The 21,947-nt window shown below is 43.3% G+C and overlaps 1 protein-coding gene across 1 annotated transcript in view; it reads right to left on the bottom strand.

The window, feature by feature from the left end:
- Positions 1-21,947, bottom strand: part of COLEC12 (collectin subfamily member 12) — a 193,564-nt gene that overhangs the window by 162,405 nt on the left and 9,212 nt on the right. The window contains exon 2 of the mRNA XM_059409305.1: positions 13,924-13,974. Within this exon, the coding sequence (XP_059265288.1) occupies positions 13,924-13,974 (51 nt within the window). The remainder of the gene's footprint in view (positions 1-13,923; positions 13,975-21,947) is intronic.

The following is a 21,947-nucleotide window of genomic DNA, read 5'->3' as shown; positions in this document are numbered from 1 at the left end:
CTCTTCCTCCCCAATGTCAGCTCAAATTCGTCTTCTCCCTTCTCAGACTTAGCCCCTGTTGTCTTTTACTTTTCCTGGATCTGAGTCTGTGCTGTAACTGACTGTTGGACGTGGGGTCTGGGCCTCTGCCTTCCCTGAAGTCAATTTTAGAAAATGTTCTTTGTCCATACAGAGGTGCCTTCGGGGAGAGGTCCACCAGATTGTGAGCTTTGGGAAGATTTAAGACAACACCCAGAGTACAAGGCATGTCCTAAGTATACAAAATACCTTGCTCTTCCTTTCTCAAATATTTGTTGAGCTGAGGAACTGTCCTAGGTACAGTAACGAGCAAAACAGGCACAATTTCCATCCTCACTGAACTTACACTATGGCTTAAAAAAAAATTTTAAAAAGATATTACAAGGAATCAAGGGTTTGCTCACTCCCTTCTGCCTATTATCCCTGCCCTTGAGGACTAAATAAGATCACCACATACCCCCAATTCCAAAGCCCGCAGCACACTCTGCCACCTGCCTTTCTCCCCAAGCCCATGTCTTTCCCCTTCTCATCCTTCCTTTAGCACCCCAGAACTTCAAATTCTTCAGCTCTCTCCAACTGTGGGCTCAGCAAATGGGAAAAAAAAATGACGACCGAGACTTTCAGTTTATCAGGATCCACCTTTTCTAGGTAATTGTAATTAAAATGGAAATAAAGGTTAATACTCTTTTTTGTTTTCTTCTTCCCTTCATTCTAAATGCTGACTTACTGCAAATTTTGAAAGTGAGATTAACTATATACAAAGAGGCAGAGAGGGAAGGAATCAATTTAATAATGTCCCAGCTGGGAAAAGGACTAGCTCACAAGCTTTTAAAATATAAGCAGTCCCACTTTATAGAACCACAATCTCAGATGAAGGAACAAAAGCTGGCAAAGCACAGAAGACCACCCAGTTTTTTGTTTGTTTGTTTGTTTGTTTTTTGTTTTTTGGTTTTTTTTTGGTGGATTCTAATACTTGGTCATTAACCTGAGAAGGTACGAAGGTCACAGCTCCCACTGGGCCATCTTCTCAATAAGGAGCATGGCTAAAATGATTTTTTTCCTTTGTTGATAACTCATGGATTTATGTTTTCATGCAATGTGTCTTTCATTAACATGAGAAGAAAAATTTCATAATATGATAAATATAAACAGATCACTGAATTGGGAGAAACTGCAAGTTTTCTTGGGATTATTAATGGAAATGTTATGCTTTTTGTTAAATTTGCAGACATGTGTATTTGAATAATTATCCATGGATTTTATGAACCTGGGAGGGACGAAACTATTCCATGACTGAGTGTAGAAATCTAGAATAAAGTGAGTTTCAAAACATGTAAGCCTAGAAAATGTTTCAAAATTTCTAAAGTTACATGAAAGGAACATATAACCAAATGGAAAATCAATAATCATGAGATCACTAATATTTCAAACAAAACTAATGAGAAGAAAGTTTTCTATCTGCCAATTTTTGCCAACTAACTTTTGTGTCAGAGAACTGGGAAAATATAACTAAAGTGAGGGCACAAAAATATTTATTCTGAATTGAAGTTAAGTGAAAGAAAAAGTAAAAAATAATATCATGTATTTAAAATCACATGTAAGGGCAGAACAGAACTTTGGAGGACACTATAGCTACTAATCCACTGCATGGCCTGAAGAGTCTTCAAAATCACCTACTCTACCCTCTTCATTTTGCAGAAGAGCTTCTTTGAGACCCAGAGCATTTACATCCTTTTGCAAAATTCACATAGTTAGTTAATATGGATGAAAAAAAGACTACAATTCTGAAATGGTGAAGACCACATTCTTCTAATTCAGATCTTTTCAAATACCCAGTCATGCATGCACACACACACATACACACAGGTAGGGGGGTGTGCACATGTAGACAGAGAGGAAGAGGGAGAGGGAGGATGGGAGAGATGGCTCAAAAGAACTACTAGACTTGGGGCACCTGGGTGGCTCAGTGGGTTAAGGCCTCTGCTTTCGGCTCAGGTCATGATCTCAGGGTCCTGAGATCATGTTTATAGGAGGTACCTTTTGGTACCTGTTTATAGGAGGTACCTTTTGGTCTACCAAAATGTGCAAAAGTGCAACCAAGAGTGAAGGCTTCCAAACCAAATTATTCAGTTCCACACTTTCAGAATTGCATTTTAAATGAACAGAGCTGCTGTCAATAAGCAGACTGGATTCACATGGCAGCAGTTTGGAAACAGCTGTTATCAATGGTGTGTACACCATACGGAGACAGGAATTACCTTCCAACCTTCTTTCACGGGCTTCTATCACATGGATTCATACACCTCATCCTGAACCTTTCCTGTGGGGCAAAGGAAGGGGACTCTGCATATGCCTTCTTCACTTGTACAGACGGACAGGGATGCGCATCAAGGAGAGCTCCCAACCTTCTCCGGAGACCTCTGAAGTTTTGCCAATACCGAACTTACAACAACACTGGAGGGAGAAAGAAGAGGCGGCTCACATTCCATCTGGCATGTGGTGCCCTCTATTGTGCCTTTTGAAATTCTGCTGGTGGGTGGGGAAACAATTTGCAGTCTTGGCTGATATTTCTCTTTTATGCAAATGTGCCAATGCTGGAAAACTCTGCTTCTCATTAAATTTGAAATTCCCGAAGGCAAAGCCTATGTCTCCCCTCTTTATTGTGCACGATGCTCAGCACTTACGGATAGTTAATAAATGTCACATCATTTTCATATTGCACTGACTTAGAATGACATTTTCCCATGAACACTGCTTGCTTTAATTTCTCAGCAAATCTCATAAAGTGCATATATTTTGTAAGAAAAGAGTACTGTGTGAGGCCCCTCTTCCTTGCCTGAATCTCTTCCCCGAACTCTCATTAACGCTTCAGTCACCTTTTCTCTGGGCCAAGGGACAACGCCCCTCCTCCCCCTGAACCCTGTTTCCCAACTGTTTTACTCTTTTTTCACTCCCACTTGCAGGATTTATGCACGGATCTCTGACACCCAGTTCATATCATTTCCATCACAAAATGGCACCTCTCCAGTCTATCTTTACCTTATGAGTCTTTGGGGGGACCCTTTGAGGAGATTTATGAATGAGGCCATTACCAGTATGGAGAGATTTCTAAAAGCAGTTTTTGTTTTCATGAGGATTATGATCCTTCTTATGTTCTGAGAAACTGAAAAAAAAATGAATTATAAACATTGATGATGATTAATAGTCAGGAAAAGGACCTTGTTTTATTCACCTTTGTACCACAATTCACAGCACATGGAGGGCAGTCAGTGAATGTTCCTCAGAATGAGACGGATTCCCAACTCCCCTCAACGGTTTCAAAAACAATTCAACGGTAAGACTTCTGTGTAAAATGTGAGGTAGAGCCATCACTACATCTTTATGGTACTCCTCAAATGGTCCCAGTAAAGGACCAAATGGCGATAAGGAGGATATCCTCTTACAAGTACAAAATGAAGGAAAGAGGGGGAAGAGTATGCTTGTACCTCACTTACACTACTTTGAATGCCTGAGCTCAGGTTCAAGACTCAATCTAAAATGTCCACAATAATTTTACGTATGCATTTCACAGAACAAAAGAACAAAAAGAATGTGACAGAAAGGTTATTTCAAAATATCAGAGAACAGAGGCATCTTTAGGCATTTGGAGTAAAACTGGAGTCTAAATTTCTGCCAGAACTTTTGCCGACTTCTAGCTCCATACTCCTGTTTTTCCTGACAAGTCTCTAGTCCTTTATCTTCATCAGAAAGAAACTGATCTGTGTATGGAAATATTTATACCAAAAAAAAAAAAAAAAAAAAAAAAAAGAAAGAAAAGAAAAAACCTATCCTAGAATATGAAAAGAGAAGCTTGTTTCAATCAGGGCCAAATGTCAACTTTTAAAAACTTATAAAAAGGATGAAAATGAAAAACATCGGAAGAAGCACAAAGTGTTTATAGTTATGACTCAGAACAGGACACCAATTTCACAATGTTTCCTGTGGCAAGAGTTGTATTCACTGAAAATATGAGAGTTGTAGTCTTCAGAGTTCAGCACCTTGTAGCTCCATTTATTACAAAATTATAATTCACTTAAAAGTAAACTTGTACTGTTACGCTGAAAAGAAATATTTTAAAAAAGTGTTTAATTTCTACCAAAAGAAAAAGTAAACTTGTAATCACTTTGTGAGTAAACTGAATTTTTTCCTGTGTTATATACAACATGATAATTTTGTAAGTGGAACAGAGTATAAGTAATAATGGAGCAGATTATAATGAAATCACATTATTATTTAATAATAACCATTGTCTAAATTAACATTAAATTATAGATGTAACCATATAGTATATTTATTATGTGATATTAGATATTACAGATATTAAGTTACACATAACAATAGTGATCAGAGTACTTACTTCCTCACTGTTCATTCTACTCCAAATGATTAGATAAGCCAACCAGAGCCAGCCCATTCGTTTGTCCATAATGTATTTAGGAAAAGACTGTGACTCAACGTTGGCCAATGACTTGTGACAGAGAGTCTACCAAAGGCCTGGCATAGCTTCCTTGCTTCCGAAAAGGCACTGGAACAAAGACTTCTTCACCCACTGGAAATGCTGCAGCCGCCTTGTGACCGTTCCTGTCACTTTCTATGATACAAACTCTTATGTGGTTCTCTGTAAGTGTGAGGCAGATCACACTCATTCGGTTCTCACAACTCCCCTACAGATAGATACTTGAACTACCCCTATCTTTTTTTAACCACCCCTAACTTTTGATGAGGACGATGAGGCACTAAGTGGTCAACCCCCCCCCCCACCATGCTATCTCTCCACTAAGTGACAAAGCTGGAAATAAAACCCAGAGGACATTCTCCCAGCCATGAGGATGCTAGGGCACCCCCTCCATGAAAATTGCTCTCAGCCACCCCCCCCCCTTCGCAGTGTGTGTTACTTTCCTTAAAACACATTCTTTGCTTGGTGGCTGCCAAGTCTTTCATTATTTTTAAAAAGACCTGCAAGAAAATTGATTCCTTTGATATTCCCTAAATAAAGTTATGGCACTGGTAAGTCGGAGTGAGGGCAGTGAGGTTTTGAGGGAGGGAGGACAGAAGGTGGGATCAGAGAGCAGAGAGCGCCAAGTGGGATGCTGGTTCCTGGGGAAGGGAAGGGGGAGGGGCATGGAAGGGAAGGGAAGAGAAGAGAAGGGAGAGGAGGGGAGGGGAAAAGAGGGGAGGGGAGAAGAGGGGAGGGGAGGGGAGGGGAGTGAAGCGAAGCCAAGTGCGAGTTGTCTACAGTTAAACGGCCACCACAGTTCAGTGCAGACCTGCTATATTACTTAACAAATTTTAGAATTCCTCTGCCCTGCAAGGAAGGTTTTCTTGCTATTCCCATTTCATAGCTAAGCAAAGTGAGGCTTAGAGAGTTTGGAGATTTGCTGGTAAGGGGCAAAGCCAGCACGTAAACCAGACTGTCCGAAGCTAAAGCCCCACCAGTGCCCTGAAGAGCAAGGGGCACCGGCAGAAAACGTGAGGCAGGACAAGAGCCACCCTAGTTCACAACCGAGCTGAGGGCCGTGGCTTCCCTCAAAACCCATGACTCTCAGACATCATTCCCTTTCCCAGGCCACCAAATGAACAACTCAAGCCTTTCAAGGAAAGTTGCAGAGTTCGTCTGTTTTAAGTTACTAGGAGTTGCTACCAAAAGGAATCACTCTTTCCCACCCTACCCCTAACAACTAAGCACTGGAAACAGCCTAATGCCTTCATGCTGTCTGAACAGAAAAATGGCTGAGTAGATCTTTTTTTTTCCCTTCGTTTTTCTAAAAATAAAAACAAACCACATTCAGCTTCAACCCAATTGTAGGAAAAACAAATTATTCTCCCTCCCCACACTCTTACCAGGATTCAGAACAGAATACAAACCAGGAAAGGGTGGGGAGGAATTCGACTTAAAATGGTTGGAAAATACCAGGCTCAAGCATTCAATCTATACATACCGTGAGTTATGAAACATAAACCCATGTATAAACAGCTGCGGACTGAAGCCACATACACCTATGATCGTTTGTTTTCCCACCAAAATCTTGAGATGCCCTGAGAATGGACGCCTCTGTGTCAGCCATGGACAGAGTAGAAAGATAAGTGGGTGCTGGAGTCAGATGAACTCAAATGTTGGCCAGACCACTCCACCGTGGGCTTCAACCCTCCTCACTTGTAAACTGCAGGTAATTTCCACCTAAGAAACTAAATGAACTAACTGAGGGGGAAACTTCCTAGCACGCAGTAGATATCCGAGAAACGACTCTTAATTGTTTCTTATGGGAAAATGGTTTTTAAAAGATCAGAATCTCATGGGACCACCGTGTGGAACAAAATTTTTTTTTTTTTTTTAACACTGCTGAGCAAAAAACACTAGGTGGGGAGGACCTGGCCTAACCAGTGAGTTCTTGATGAGAGCAGAAGTGAAAACCTGGAAAAACACTGCGGGCAAGAGAGGTCATGAATATTATCTCTAATGATAAAAATTAGGAAATCTTTTTAGTTATTTAAAAGGAAGTGACAGCTACCAAATTCCCTTTCTTGGGTCTCGGAAACCCTACCTGCCTGACTGGAAGCAGAGGGTAGGGGGGCTGTGGGAGTTCTACAAATCCCCTCCACAGTGATTCTTTTATTTCTTTTTTAAAGATTTTATTTATTTACTTATTTGAGAGAGAGAGAGCACACACAAGCAGGGGGAGCAGCAGGCAGAGGGAGAAGCAGACTCCCTGCAGACTCCCACTGAGCAGAGAGCCTGGTGTGGGGCTCAATCCCAGGACTCTGGGATAAGGACCTGAGCTGAAGGCAGACACTTAACTGAGTTGCCCAGGTGGCCCCAGCTTCAAGGTGATTCTGACTGAGAAGCTCTTTTTTGTCTACTTTTCCACAAGCCATTTGACACCAAGTTCTTCTAAAATAAAAAATATCAACTTCATTAGGACTTAAAAAGCCACATAAATAAAACCCTGCCAGTAAGTGATGCAAATGGCTTGAACATTTCCAAGAAATCCCACAGGGATACTCAGACTCCTGTTTCCTGCCCTAACTTGTGTCTCTGCCCAGGGTCAGTTCTTTGCCTATTCCTAAACCATTTCCATTCACAGATGCTTGAAAAAGGTGCTTCTGAAAGGCGAGTCCCATGCTGAGCTTATTTAATCTCTCCCCCAAGGAAATGATGGAAATTCCTGGCATTCCTATCAGGGAAAGGGGGTGAGCTCTGCTGGTGTCAGTCTTGAAAGGTCCTGGTGATAGGGAGGTAGGGGAGGGAGATGACTTCAAAGCAGGGCCTTCTTCAAACCCAAACATGAAGCTTCTAGAAGAGCCCTGGGAGAGAAGAGACAGGCAGCCTGGTCCCTAAGCCCAAACAATGAGAAGTTGAGGCATCCAAGTGTTCATCTTGGGCAGCTCCTCAAAGAGAGTTTGGTATCCTCTCAGTGAACTCTTTCACTCCTCCACACCAAAAGCAGAAGCCCACCGTGTACCTCAGACAGAACTGGACTTCCTGACAGAAGTCCGTGTGGCCTTTCACACTTTTAGACATTAAGCTCCTCTAAAACTCTTGGCAGGAAACAGCTCAGTGGTTTAATGGCAGTTGCCAAGGTTTTTTCATCGATATCATTAGAGGATGGTCTGGAGGATGGCAGAGGTAAGAAGGAGGCTAGGGGTCGTTCTAGAGCAGGGCTGGGCTCTGTACAGACTTCAGAGCCTGCTTCCACATGTCCAGCACTGTCCAGATAGTCTTGCTAATTTGAAATGATCATTCAAGGGAAAACGGGAAAAGAAAAAGCACAGCGTGTTTGAAACAACGGGTATAGGGAGGCCTGTGAAGTCGCAGGTGAACAGAACTATTTAAGGGCACACAATGGTGAACACACTTAGAAAAAGACATCTGATACCCCTTTGGGAACTGTAACCCCTAAATAATTTTTCAGTAGTTCTCTCAGAATTTTCCCACTTACTTTTTTACACAAGACTTGAGTTCTCCTTAAAAAAGAGAATGCTTCAACTTTTTGTTACTGTTCCACAGTTGGCAATTTTTCAGATCCTTTTATCTCGTCACTATTAATACTCCCAGCTACGGAGCCCCAAGAAAGTGTCACAGTTTTGTCAAATCCAAACAATGGACGTTTCCAGCTGCTCCCCAGTTGGTCACTTGCAACCCTTAAATCTACCCATGATTTTCACAGGTGGAGACATGGATTTCTTGCTCCTCTACCATTCCAGCTTTGGACATCTTATTATTACACCAGATCAGATTCCAAAGATAACTCAAGACAACCCAACGCAACCAAGGAAACAAAGTAGGTCTAGGTGCTCTTTTGCCCCAGCACAGAAAGAAGGAAAAGCAGGCTCTAGAGGGAGGGGCCCAAAACATCCAGCATGGTGCTTACTATTAGACACCCACACCACTCACCGGGAAGCTGGGGCACAGAGCTTCTGTCGCTAGGTCTTCTCGCCTCTCGGTAGTATTTAGCAGTACAGCAAGAGGTATGACAGAACAAGAATTCATGAGGCTGCTGGATATCAGAAGGTTCCAGGTGTCTACTAAATCCTAGGCTCTACGTTCAAGCAGCAGGACCAGAAGCCCCAAGAAGGAACTTTTAAAATAATGGTCAACACTTACGGGATGTTCCTAGTGTGCAAGGCACTGTGCTAATGAACTCAGCATCCCATTTAATTCCACAGCTTCATGGAGCTGGCCTATTATGACCCAAACTTTACAAATGAGGAAGCAGATTTCACAATAATGCACCTGAGGTCACACAGTTGGGGAGTCTGGGAACTCAAATCCAAAGCCATACACCTAGTTCTAGTGCCCATACACCTAACCACTGCCCCCCACTGCCTCCAGGAAAGATAAAAAGCAGCCAACAAACAGGAAAGATAACACCTGGCCTGCTGGCCTCATGGAGTTGTTGCGAAAGAAAAATATGTTTGTCCTTTGGAAAGATAAATGTGATATACAAATGTGAGCTGGATTTGCTATGATCATTTCTACACATGTTCTGGGGCTCATTCCTCTTCCCACACTTCTCCCCTTCTCCTATGGAATTCTGATGCACTTATCCCTTGGAAAGGAAATGACATTCTTTGTTGCTTCTACTCTGTATCATCTTAATGAAGAAGAATTTAAGAAAACAAAACTTGAATGCATTTGTGTTAACCATATGACTAATCAGAAGGTTTTAGAAGACATTCTTGGATCAACTTACCATAAATTCTAAACTTTATAAATTTATATTTACCCCTTATAATATGAATTAATTCTCCTTCCTTTTCTGCTCACTATAATAACAAAGATACCAGAGCCATATGGACACTTGCAAAGAAAAGAGTAACTGAGAAATATGTAGAAAAATATCACTGTACTCTATATTGTATTCTATCTATATAAGATACAAATTAATATACAGTGCCTTGTGTTCCAAAGAATGAACTCTGCAAATCGTAACTATAGTTACATCCCAAATTAATTAGCTCTGCATACTGAGACTGAGAAATGCTGGCCCTGAGAGCCTGATTAAAGCTTGAAGATGCTTCCTTCATTAACCTTTCAGAGTTTCCCCTCAGTGAAGTTTCTGTCAGAGAAACAAGTCGCAAACCCATCAGATTTAAGTCTGTCACCCACCGCAGACACATATCTGAAATTCTGGGAAAGGGGCTTACAAGCATGACATATAAACAGACTGAAGAAAAACAGTCATTTTTACATTACTATATATATTATATATATATATATATATATAAATAGTATATATTTATATATACTTATATACAAACAGTTTATATATAGTCATTATTATATTATTATATAATTATTATATATTATAGAAACAGTCATTATTATAATGAAAAAATTCATCATTGTGACTGAAATGCAGTAATAATTTCCCAAATAAATAGGGAATGACTGTCCTAAAATAATACCATGCCACACCTGATTCCAGGTTAAGATCACCCATTCTGCTCTTTACTGTAATTTTGTACCAAATTTGCAAAAGCACAGTATTATTACACAAATAGTCCCAACTTCATGTAGCAAATGCTTCTGAATAACAATTTACAACAAACTGTGGGTTTTGGAAGGGAGAGGTGCGGGGGATGGGTGAGCCTGGGGGTGGGTATTAAGGAGGGCACAGATTGCATGGAGCACTGGATATGGTGCGTAAACAATGAATCTTGGAACACTGAAAAATGAAAAAACAAAAAAACAAAAAATCAAATACCTTTGGAAACAAGCCACCAAGTAACAATTTGCTAGAATAGTGAGCAGTCCCTTTGCCCTGTGAATAACGAACCCCTGGTTCACCAGTAGTCTAATTTCAGTTATGCAGATCATAAACAAGACATACCTAAAATTAGACAATAACTAAATCCTGTATGTTACCCTAGTCTACTTCACCAAAAGTAAAAGTCGGTATTACCACATTGAAAAGTAAGTCCTACCTTTGCATCTCTTCAGGAATGAGTTTTCAGACCTGACACGCTTTGATATTTGGCAGTGGTTGTAGCAAAATGTCCGGAGAGTGACAAAAGCCCCTCATCTGAGAAGCGGGATAACAGCACCTTTGCTTCTATAGCGCTGTACTTTCAAAGCACTGGTCCGCCTGGTATCTCTCTCAGTCTCACCACAGGCCTGTGAGGTAAACTTACATCCCGTCAGGGGTCACTCTGCCCATGGCACAGATGCAGCATCTGAGGCCTACAGCATGTAAATGATGGGTTTCAAGCCATAAGAGTAAGTGTGTGTGTGGGGGGTCATACAGGGCTGTGGGGTCTCTGGATTCCTCCCACCTACACCACCTTACCTCGACTCTGTCTTCCTGTAATGGTTAAAGTTGAACCATATCTGAAGGAATGACTTCCTGAGTTCTGCAGCATTCAGTGACCAGCTTTGACTACTTCTTACGACTGAAAACTCATTTACCTTCAATAAAATCAGAACCAGAGTCCTGGGGCTTGCAAAAATGAGGCTCCATGATGGGGCTGCAGTCCACTTTAGGGTTCTAGAATTGCAGGGACCCTTCTAGGATATGAGAAATCACCTCAGCCCCATTGTGGGACCCTTCCCCAAGACTAGCTTGCCTGAGGGGTAGAAAACCCAGCGTCCAGCTGAGCAAGGACTGAGTCTATCTGGGCCTCACCTTACTTATCTATAAAATGAAAGGCTGCTTTAAATAATCTCAAAGGCTCTTCCATCTCCAAAATTCTGCTCTACCCCTAGGCTGGATATCCATCACTTTGACTAAAGACTCACCCCAAGAACTCTCAATGCTGGGACACCTCTCTCATAACCCTTTCCAAGATGCCCCACATTAATTTCACCCTCATCATCCACCCGCACCACCTGCTCTCTCTCCCGCCTCTCTGCTCACGGTCTCCAGGACTGGTAAGTTGTTACCGTGTGTCTTCTAAGTCATCGGTTTATGATTTCCACACATAATTAAATAAATTAATAATAATTAAATCTTCCAGCAACTATTATTTGTGTGTATTTTTCACCAAATCCCCACCCATGTAGCTAGTCACGGAGTCATGAAATTTTAAATAAAATTACTCTCAAGGTCACTTTTTTTTTTTTAAAGATTTTATTAATTCATTTGAGAGACAGACAAAGACAGAGCACACAAGCATGGGGAGAGGGAAAGGGAGAGGCAGACTTCCCAGCAGGTTGGGAGCCCAACATGGGGTTTGATCCCAGGACCTGGAGATCATGACTGGAGCTGAAGGCAGATGCCCAACTGCCTGATCCACCCAGCCATCTGGTCACTTTTTGTTTTTGAAGATTTTATTTATTTATTTGACAGACAGACATCACAAGTAGGCAGAGAGGCAGGCAGAGAGAGAGGAAGAAGCAGGCTCCCTGCTGAGCAGAAGCTGGATGTGGGGCTCCATCCCAGGACCCTGGGATCACAACAGAGCCGAAGGCAGAGGCTTTAACACACTGAGCCACCCAGGCACCCCCCAGTCACTCTTCTTAAAGAAACTTTCCCTCATGGTTCTTCATATTTCAACTAATGTCCAAATAAATATCTGCAACCTACTGATTTCCAAAATAGGCATGTCAATATTGATTTTGCCTTCTTTGACAAGTTTGATTTCCCTCTTTATTTCCACCTTTTTTTTTTTTTAACATTTATTTATTTGCTAGAGAGAGAGCATGAGAGCACAAAGCAGGGAGAGCAGCAGGCAGGGGGAGAAGCAGGCTCCCCGCTGAGCAAGGAGCCTCATGCAGGACTTGATCCCAGGACCCTGGGATCATGACCTGAGCCCAAGGCAGACACTTAACGGACTGAGCCACCCAGGCGCCCCTATTTCTACCTTTGCATTTTGGTCTGTTCTTTCTTTCCCTTTTTAATTCCCGGGTTCATCTTGGCTCCTGCTATCATGTTGAGTGAGCCCACCCTAGCAGGGCAACACAGGGCACCAGTCCAGAAACAGGTAACGTGCAGATAAAGGACACTGGCGAGAAAGTGCTGAGCATCTCTGCCAGCACATGAATGGAGGAGCTGTCGGCTTGATGCCACTGCATTCCCACTGTAAAGCCCTACTTCTGCACAGAAAGAGATGCAGAAGTATATCCAGAAGGAAGAATGCTAAAGCAATGAGGGAGCCAAGCAGCTGGGGACTATTAACTTAAATCAAAGTCCAGCCAGGAGTTGTTTTTTTTGTTTTGTTTTGTTTTAAACAACAGGAAGTAGATTCATTCTCTTTTACATTCTCTCTCTCTCTCTCTCTCTCACACACACACACACACACACACACACTCACTCACTCATTCTTTTCTCCTCCATCCTTCTTCTTTTCCGCTTGCCAAGGCACAGGAACAAGCCGGATGGAACAAGCCCAGTTCCCTCGAGCTGTCTCTGGAACCTGCCGTGTTCACTGGCAGCCCAGTGCAGAGCACGAGACGCGCGGTAGGAGAGAGACTCGCACGGTGTGCAGCAGCCTCAGAGACGGAGGACCGTGTTTCAGTTCCCTCCGGCCGCCGTAATAGATTTCCACACACATGGTGGCCTAAAACAACACAAAGCTCTCCTCTCACAGTTTGAGGGGCCAGAAGTCTGAAATCGACTCCAGTCAGCTGAAATCAAGATGTTGGCAGGGCTGTGCTCCCTCCTGAGGCTCGGACCAGAAAACCCATTTCTTTGCCTTTTTTGGCTTCTAGTGACCACCTGTAGTCCTTGGCCTGTGGCCCCTTCCCCACCGTCAGAGCACATCACTCCAGTGATGTGCTCCCACCTGCCCTCCACCTTCTCCTCAGTCATTTAACATCCCTCTCCCTCCCTCTTACGAGCACACTCCCATGGAGCTCAGAGCCCAACCAGGTAGCCCAGGACAATCTCTCCATCTCAAGGTCTTCAATTTAATCCCATCAGCAAAGCACCTTTTGCCATCGAAGGTAACGTGCAAATTCCAGAGATCCGGACATACATGTCTCTGGGGGGCACTTTCCAGGCTACCACAGGGCACCTCTGTCTGCCTGGTTTCCTGGAGAAAGTCTTCCTCTCACTTATCCACTAAGTTCACTTATCCGCTAAGTTATCGACATGAGACGAGAAAAGAGGGCAAAAATGTTTTCCAAATATCAAAACAGAGAAATGTTGTGTATTTTTGCTTCTGTCCTGTCACAGAGTTATCTTGCCCATTGTTCCACATATTAAACCATCCGGTTTGTATTCAGAGAACCCCAAGAGCATCCCGTTGCTTTCCACGCCTGGGCACAGCTCCTGTTCCATTACCATCAGGGTTACGAGAAATCATCCTCTGTTACACAGAAACTCCATTTCCAACCAAAACTGGACCTCAGAACTACACATATTCACGTGCCTGTTACCACAACCCAGATCAGGCATGGAGAAGGAAAAGAGCTTTGCTAGAACTCACCAAACCTCTTGTAACCGAAGGACTGCACCTCCTCCTCTTCTGCAAAGTCGTCTGTGGGAGAAGAAAAGACACGGGTTAACCCTGGGAAGGCAGAGAAGCACGCGGTGGGTGAGGGATCCCACGGCTTCGATCTCCATCCTCTCTACCTTCCCCTCACCTCACACTTGTCCTTCTGCTCCTGGAGCATGCCATGCTTTCTGAGAAAGACCACAGAGTCCCCTCACTGGCTGTTCCCTCCGGCTGGAATGCTCTTCCTCCTGTTTTGAGGAGACTCCTTCTAATTCAGGTCTTGGCTGAAGTGTGACATCTCTGGGATGCCTTTCTGGATCACAATCTGGCCATCCCTGTCATACCACCCTGTTTTAATATTATTCTCTGATACTATCCTTGAGTGTGTATGTTGTGTGTGTGTGTGTGTGTGTGTGTGTGTGTGTGGTGTTATCATGCATTCTGTGAGCACACACCTTTTTTGTTTTGTTTCATGAACAAATCCCCCATGCCTGCCACAAAGCGGGGGCGAAATAAACTTTGTCGAACGATGACTGGATAACCAGCTGTCCAGAGGGTTACATTATCGTCACAGAACTGAGTGAGCCTAAAGCCCTCCCTCTCAGATGCCAGGATCCGGGGTCACGTCTAAATGTGGCATATCAGGAGCACAGCATGGCTTCTGCAGTGACAACGGAATCTTTCCCCACTTCCTTGCCATTGGATAACTGGGACCTACAGATGGTTTCCCAGTAAATACATTTCAAAACACAACCTTGTTCTGGGAATTCCTAAATGAAGGCCCCTCTGGAAACAAAAGTAATAGGTCATCAAAGCTTTCTACCAAAAGGTGGGAATCGACCACCACCCCCCCAACCCCCACCAAGACAAAGGCAATGTGATTCCTTATCACAATGATAAGGAATCCATTTTACAGTTCTTCCAAGGGTTGGGTCTCGTGATTTCTCAGGCAACTTCTGACAACAAGTAAAGGTGTCAAGGTGAGGACTTTCCAGGGAACCCAAATCAGCTTCTCTTGAGCCGGTCACCATGACATGCCAGCACTCAGCTCTCCCCCTGCAAGCGGTTCAATTCAAAAGCACTTATTTGGACCAGAGACCACCAAGCAGAGGGGCTTCAGAAATGAGTGAAACCCGGTTCCTTCCCTCAAGAAGCTGACAGGCTTTCAAGGGGGGAAATAAAGCCTCTGTGATCCTCTTTTTCAGACCCCAAATGGGATGCAGGACGTGGATCTATCTGAACCTTCAAATGTCGTGAGAAAACCCAAGATGTAGGACATCGACAACGCAATGCAGTGGGCCTTGGGGCACTACTGTGTAATGAGGTGCTCTGAAAACCCAAGGGAGAGAGCAACTGCTTCCAGCAGAGACATGAGAAGTGTGATAGCTCTGTATTTTATCATCGTTTCCTTACTCAGAGAACAGGGAAGAGATCTTGCTGGGAATCTAAAAGGCCAGGTCTTCATAATTAAAGCAGTCTCCTTATGTCAAAGATTAATGCTTTAGTTCTTTCTACATGTTAGAACATGCTTGCCACCCAGAGAACAGCACCTTTCTCAGTCACTCAGTGACTGGTTATTTCTACAAATACACGTTAAGCTCCTCTGGGCCAGCTTTACTAAGTAATCCCATCATATTAATGGCTGAGTAGCTTGGTCTAGTCTCGATTAATGAGAAACCCTTATCTGCTGCTTCTGCTTAGAAATCCATGCATTTATTATTCACTCATTCAATAAACAACATGCTTGGATCCTAGTGGAGTGGATAAGACAGGAGCACAGGGAATGGTACCACCCAGATGTCAGCCTCCCCTGCCAACTCCAGCCTCCCCTCCATCCTGTCCCATCTGCAGAAGGATCTACTCACACACAGATGTTGCAAAGGAGGCATCACTGAGGATGTCACAGTGGAAACAAAAGAGTGATTTATGCTGTACCCCTCACAGCAAATAGCTTAAAATTTCCCATTAGACATTTCTGTTCTCCCCCGGCCAAAGCTTCTTTTCAGCAGGCCTACCATTAGTTTGTTTGTTTGTTTTCTTTTTCCTCTCTGATCTTTTTCCCATGCAGCATTTAGTCTGACTGACTCCTGTCTCCTTCCTGAAATTTCCCTGGGAACTTCAAATGTCTCATATTTTTGTTATTAAAGCAATTCAGCTCTGTCTCCAAATTAACATACTCAAACTCATTCAGGGGTTCAAGAAAACAAAGTCCTTCCAGGTGACCCCTAATAAGACTCAAGGATCTCCTGGTTCTTGTCTTAAGCCTCATCCCAAAAGGGGATCAGGAATTCTTACAGCAGCTACTAAAAGAATATAAAGTTTTATCTCAACCAACTCTACAACTAGAAAATCATGAACTCTGAGGGGTTTACGTCAAGTACCACAGATCACATCTCACTTGGATGATCAGGGAAGTTCTCACAGAAAAGCATCTTAAGTGAGTCTTCTTAATGTTTTCCCTTTGGAGGGACAGAGAGAATTTGGGAAACACGGCATACTATACCCCTTTCTTGGCAATTCATCGTGGTTTTTAAACTATTAGAAATCTGAGAAGTGCTAATAGAAAGAGGAAAAAAACTTGTTTAATTTTGTTTCACTCCATGTTTTCAACAGCTGATCTTAGAATCCTTTTCTCATATCCTTAAAGCCTGGGTGCAGTCGGTCAGGTAATACTTACCCACAGTTCATTAGGGCCCCCAGGGCCCACGGCCACGTTTTCCCAGCTGTGCAGCCAACAAACAAACCATTCATGCTGGTGACGGAGCCAGAGAAAGAGAAAGAGGCCAGAGCCGATGGCTCTGTGGCTGTGTGGGCAACCCACATCAAGCTACACAAGCCCCAGGAGAGAAGATGAGAGGTCAAGTGTTCCTAACTACGGAACATTTTAGAGGGCAGAACACTACAATGGGGCCCACAGTGGCAGACAGATGGTTTGAGGATGACAGATAAGACTGACATGGTGTGCAGTGTTTTATTCTGTTCTCAAAACCTTTCCTCACACCCTAGAGGCCCAAGCTAAGTGCACCCAGACTGTCTTTACAGGATGGAGGGCCTGTGGATGTGAAAATCTCAGTGAGTTAAGTGAAGACGTTCAGTCGGTTTGAGGACTGAGTATGTGATGCCCTACAGTTAGAATTTACCTCTTCTTCCCATACACTCCCTTTGCATCCATCTGACAGTACTTTCCTTCATCTGCCCCATATTCCAGTTCTGGTTTTCATGCCACCACACAGAAAACAGGAAACTTGCCATGTTGTACCCTCAGCAGCTAGTGCATTTGTAGCATGTTACAGATACCCAGTAGTTGTTGAGAATTAAGTAGATTAGAGTTATACTTGTGTCTATCTCTACTACCAGCTAATGAATTCCTGAAGGAAAGATCGTAAATCTTTTTCTTTTTGAATATCCACCATGTTTATGGAAAATGAGAGAACTAATAATTAGTTAATACCTCCTATATATCAGGTACTTCCCCTTCACGATGCTTCTGTTTTACAGATGAGAAAACTGAGCCTCGAGGCAGGTATATAACTTGACTCCAGGTCTCACAACTTATGAGTAGACAGACCAAGACTAAGACCCAGATCTGGGGAGCCCTTGAGTTCCACACTGTGATAGTCACTGACCTCACAGACCCAAGAAACCGACCCCTGTGCTAGCAGCAGCAAGGCTAAGATGCAATGCTTTCCACCACAGAATCCTGAAAAGGCTAAGGAATCTGGAGCACAGGTCACTCTTGAAGGAGAATCAAGGCAAGGCTAAAATAGGAGGATGGGATGAACATATATGAAAGAAGCAGCTGACTATAACCAGAAAGATAACAGATGGTGGCAAGGATGTACAGAAATCAGAAACCTCCTACGCTATGGTGACAATGTGAAATGGTGCGGTCACTTTGGAACACGGTCCGACTGTTCTTCAAAAGGTGAAGCAAAGAGACACTGTATGATGCAGCCATTCTGCTCTAGGCATACACCCAAGAGACATGACAACCCAAGAGACATGACAATGTCTACACAAAACCTTGCACACAAACGTCCGTAGCGGCTATTAGTCGTAACAGAGAAAAGTGGAAACAACCTGAATGTCCACGAAACGATGAAGGGATAAATTAGCATAGAGACATACAATGGAGTATGACTGAGCTATAAAAAGGAAGGAAACACTGACACACACCACAACGTGGATGGCCTTGAAAACATCATGCAAAGTGGAAGAAGCCAGTCATGACAGACTGCATAGTATACAACTCCATTTCTATGAAATGAAATGTCTACACGAGACAAATTCATGGAGTTGGAAAGCAGCTCAAAGGCTGCCCAGGGCTGGAGGGTGAAAATGGGGAGTGAATGCTAATGGGTATGGGATTTCTTTTGGGGGTGACAGAAATATTCTAAAATTTATTGTAATGACAGTTTCAAAGCCTGTGAATATACCAAACTAAAACAAAGCAAAACAACCCCACTGACTTACACAGTTTAAACAGTTTGTGTGGTATGCAGGGGAAAAAAAAAAAAAAAGCAGCTGGACTTCTCAAGTCCCCCTGCCAAGCTAGGTAACTGGCCCTCCCTGACTACAGTAGAAGGTCTAAGGTTTGTTATTCAGAGAAGTTAAAAACAAAAGGTCACTTGTCTCGAGGACACCAGGAACAGCTGAGATGAGGGGACTGTTGTGGAATCGGGGGAAAGGTGAAAGTTTACACACTGAATGTCCAGACACACGGTCCTCCTCTCCCACTCAGTCAGCCAGTGTGGACCCTTCAGGCCAAAGACGGGAAGGTTCTTCCTGGGAAATCTGACCAGTTAAAAGGAAAACAAACGAATGTTTCTGATTCTGGGAGGTCCCCGGTGGAACAGCCCAGCCAGTTCAGCTTAGAGTGACAGTCATAGTTCACAAATCCCACAGAAACAGAGAGGTTCTAATTAACCCTTATAATAACCTGCTCCCACAGATGAGAAGACACCACACATCTGACACAGCCTCTAACATGAAAAGACAAAGAGGAAAATAAAGAAATCAGATAAAGAAATCTGGAGGAAATACAGGTGACATGATAAAATTTTCAAGAAAAATATTCTACCATTAAAATCCTTAGAGAGGTGAGAGAAGATAACATATCCATAAAATTAGAACAGGATGCTATAACAAAGAAAGAACCACAGAGAAAAAGAAAAAGCTCTGGGAAATTAAAAGTATGATCACAAAAATAAAAACCTAATAGAAGAGCTGGGAAATAGGGTTGACATATTCTGAGAGTAGGAAGAAAAAAGCAAGTAAATGGAAAAGAGCAAAGATGCGGCGCCTGGGTGGCTCAGTGGGTGAAAGCCTCTGCCTTCAGCTCCGGTCATGATCCCAGGGTCATGCTTCCTCCTCTCTCTGCCTGCTTCTCTGCCTACTTGTGATCTCTGTCTGTCAAATGAATAAATAAAATCTTTAAAAAAAAAAAAAAAGGAGCAAAGACCAAAAATAATTGTTTAGAGAATCGATTCAGTGGGTCCAATATTCAAGTAACAGGTGTTTTGGGTAAAAGAATATTTCTTTGATGGTAGAGAACCATCAGAAGGAGAACTTAACAGCAATTTTCAGTACTGAAGGATAGGAGTCTTTAGAGAGAAAGGGCCTATTACTTCCCAGCACAAAGGAAAGAGATCTGTTCCAAAGCACATCACTACAACATTTCAGAACATCGAGGACAAAAAGAAAATCCTGAAAGCTTCCAGACAGGGGAAAAGGGGGGGGGGGGGGTTACCTAAAGGAAAAAAAAAAGAAAAAATTTAAAAAGTTACCTCACTTCTCAACAACAAAGCTAAAAGAAAATAGATCAATGCCCTCAAAATTCTAAGGCTAAATTATTTCCTACATAGAAATCTCTCAAATGAATAAATAGGTAATATAAAGATTTCTTCAAACCCACAGATCCCTCTAAAACGTACCTCTCATGCATACTTTCCTCAAGACATTATTGGAGAATGCATTCCACTAAAATAAGGAACAAAGCCAGAAAGACGTGTGTGTGTGTGTGTGTGTGTGTGTGTCCCCCGTATACATGCACACTATACACCCTAACCTAACCCTAACCCTGAGGAAGTCAGAAGGCTCCAAGGAAGATTTCTTCAAAAAGATGGAAATGAGAGAACATCTACTACAGGTGAACACCTGCGTAGAGATCCGGGAAACTGGAAGAGATTCGGGATGGATGATGACATGTATATATCTAGGAAGCTAAGCAAACAAAATAACTCTAGAAGAAGAGAAGTTATGCAAGAAAGAAATAGGAGTCAGCAGTGAACACTAAATATTGCTTTAATCAAGACGGTGATGTGACTATATCGAGATGATGGAGAGCAACAGAAGGCGTCCATGAGGGTGTTGGGTGGAGATGAAGAGTGAAAGGACTAAATCCTTATCAGATATAAAGGGAAGTCAATATATAATGCCTAAACTCAAAATAATGGTAGTAATGAGGAGGAGGAGGAGGAGGAAGAGGAGGAGGAAGAGTGCCATAAGCATGGGACTTAAAGAAAAGGCTCTGTGGCAGAAGGTCTGCATAAAGGACTACCAGTAATTCTTTTCATCCCTCCATGTGCAAGTCCACTTCCACTCTCTTGAATCTGGGAGGGCCCTACAACTTGCTTTGGCTGATGGAATTTGCCAGAAGTGGCAATGGGTGACCTCAGGAACCGAGCCTGAGATGCCCTTCAGTTTCTGTTTTCACCCTCCTGGAAGGCAGCTACGGTGGGCAAAGTCCGACTACCATGCAGGACTGGGGGCTCCCCCAGAAGAGAAGATCTCTGGAGGACGAGAGCCGATGACTGGAAGGAAGCCGTTCCAGCCACCCCTGCTGATGCCCAGCCGTGGGGGTGAGGCCAGCCAGCCTGGCCAACCCCTCAGGAAGCAGAGGCCAGCCCAAATTGTAGAATCTTGAACAAATAAACAACAGTTGTTTTAAGCTGCAGGGTTTGGGGAAGGTTTGTTAGGCATTAGTAGATAACCGCAAGAAAAGTAAATGCCAAAAGAAAATGCTAAAAATGTTCTGAAGAGGCTGCCTCTCGGGACTGGAAAATGATGAAATGAAGGTGGGCCGGGCCGGCAACTGCCATTTTTCATAACAAATCTCATTCATAATAAATATTAGTCAACTCCTCGAACTATGTACATGTCTGACTATGATTAAAAAAAAAAAAAAAAGCAAACAAAAAACAAGGGAATGTGGGTGGAAGATAAAAGGCAGGTAGACAACAATGAAAGTGCTCGGGTCCTACAATCGCCGATGGCCAGAGAAGGTGCAGAGGACCCAAAGAGCCAGCGTGAGGAGTTCAACCTGCAGCAACAGAATACAAAGTCTGGACTTGCAGCCATCAATCCCTGGCACACCGCAGGTCCTGACAAAGGCCAGACTGAACAGAACGAGTTCAGACTTTTTTTTAGGAGCCAGGCTGAAGGACTGGGGACAGAGGGACAGAGGCCAGGCCGAGTTCAGAGTTCTTTCCAAGGTGGGTTCGGTGATGCTGTCCAGATTACACAGCCATCAGTGACTCTGTGCTCTTTCTACCTCAGTGCAGTCCCAGTTCTTATAAACCCATCACTGTTAGAACAAAACGGCATAGTCCCATCGGGGTGTGGGTAAAATGTTTAACTGCTTCCAAACCAACTGGTGAACGTGCTCTGCTGGGAGCATTCCTGCTAGCTCTTCCCATGTGTTCCTACCACCAATACCTACTGTAGCACTGCTGGGTGCTGAGGAGAAGAGAAAGTGCCCTTGCACTCCTGGGGCCAAATGCCCCTGAGTCTACTACAGTCACCCTTCATTGGCCAGTGCTGCATGGAGAAGCTTTCATGGAGTTAGTGGTCTGGGAAACTGTGGCCTCCACAGAGTGTCACCTAGGTTACTAAGTATTTTGGACAGCCCCTGGGACACTGCTGTGGTGTTTGGGAAGACTTTTCTCCTAAAGCTAGAGTGATATACTGGTAAAGCTTGGGCTTTGGAATTCTAAGACCTGAATTGGAACTCCGGC

The sequence above is a fragment of the Mustela nigripes genome, chromosome 8 (genome assembly GCF_022355385.1).
Source record: "Mustela nigripes isolate SB6536 chromosome 8, MUSNIG.SB6536, whole genome shotgun sequence".
In the NCBI taxonomy this organism is placed as follows: domain Eukaryota; kingdom Metazoa; phylum Chordata; class Mammalia; order Carnivora; family Mustelidae; genus Mustela; species Mustela nigripes.
This window is presented reverse-complemented; position numbering and strand designations above follow the sequence as displayed.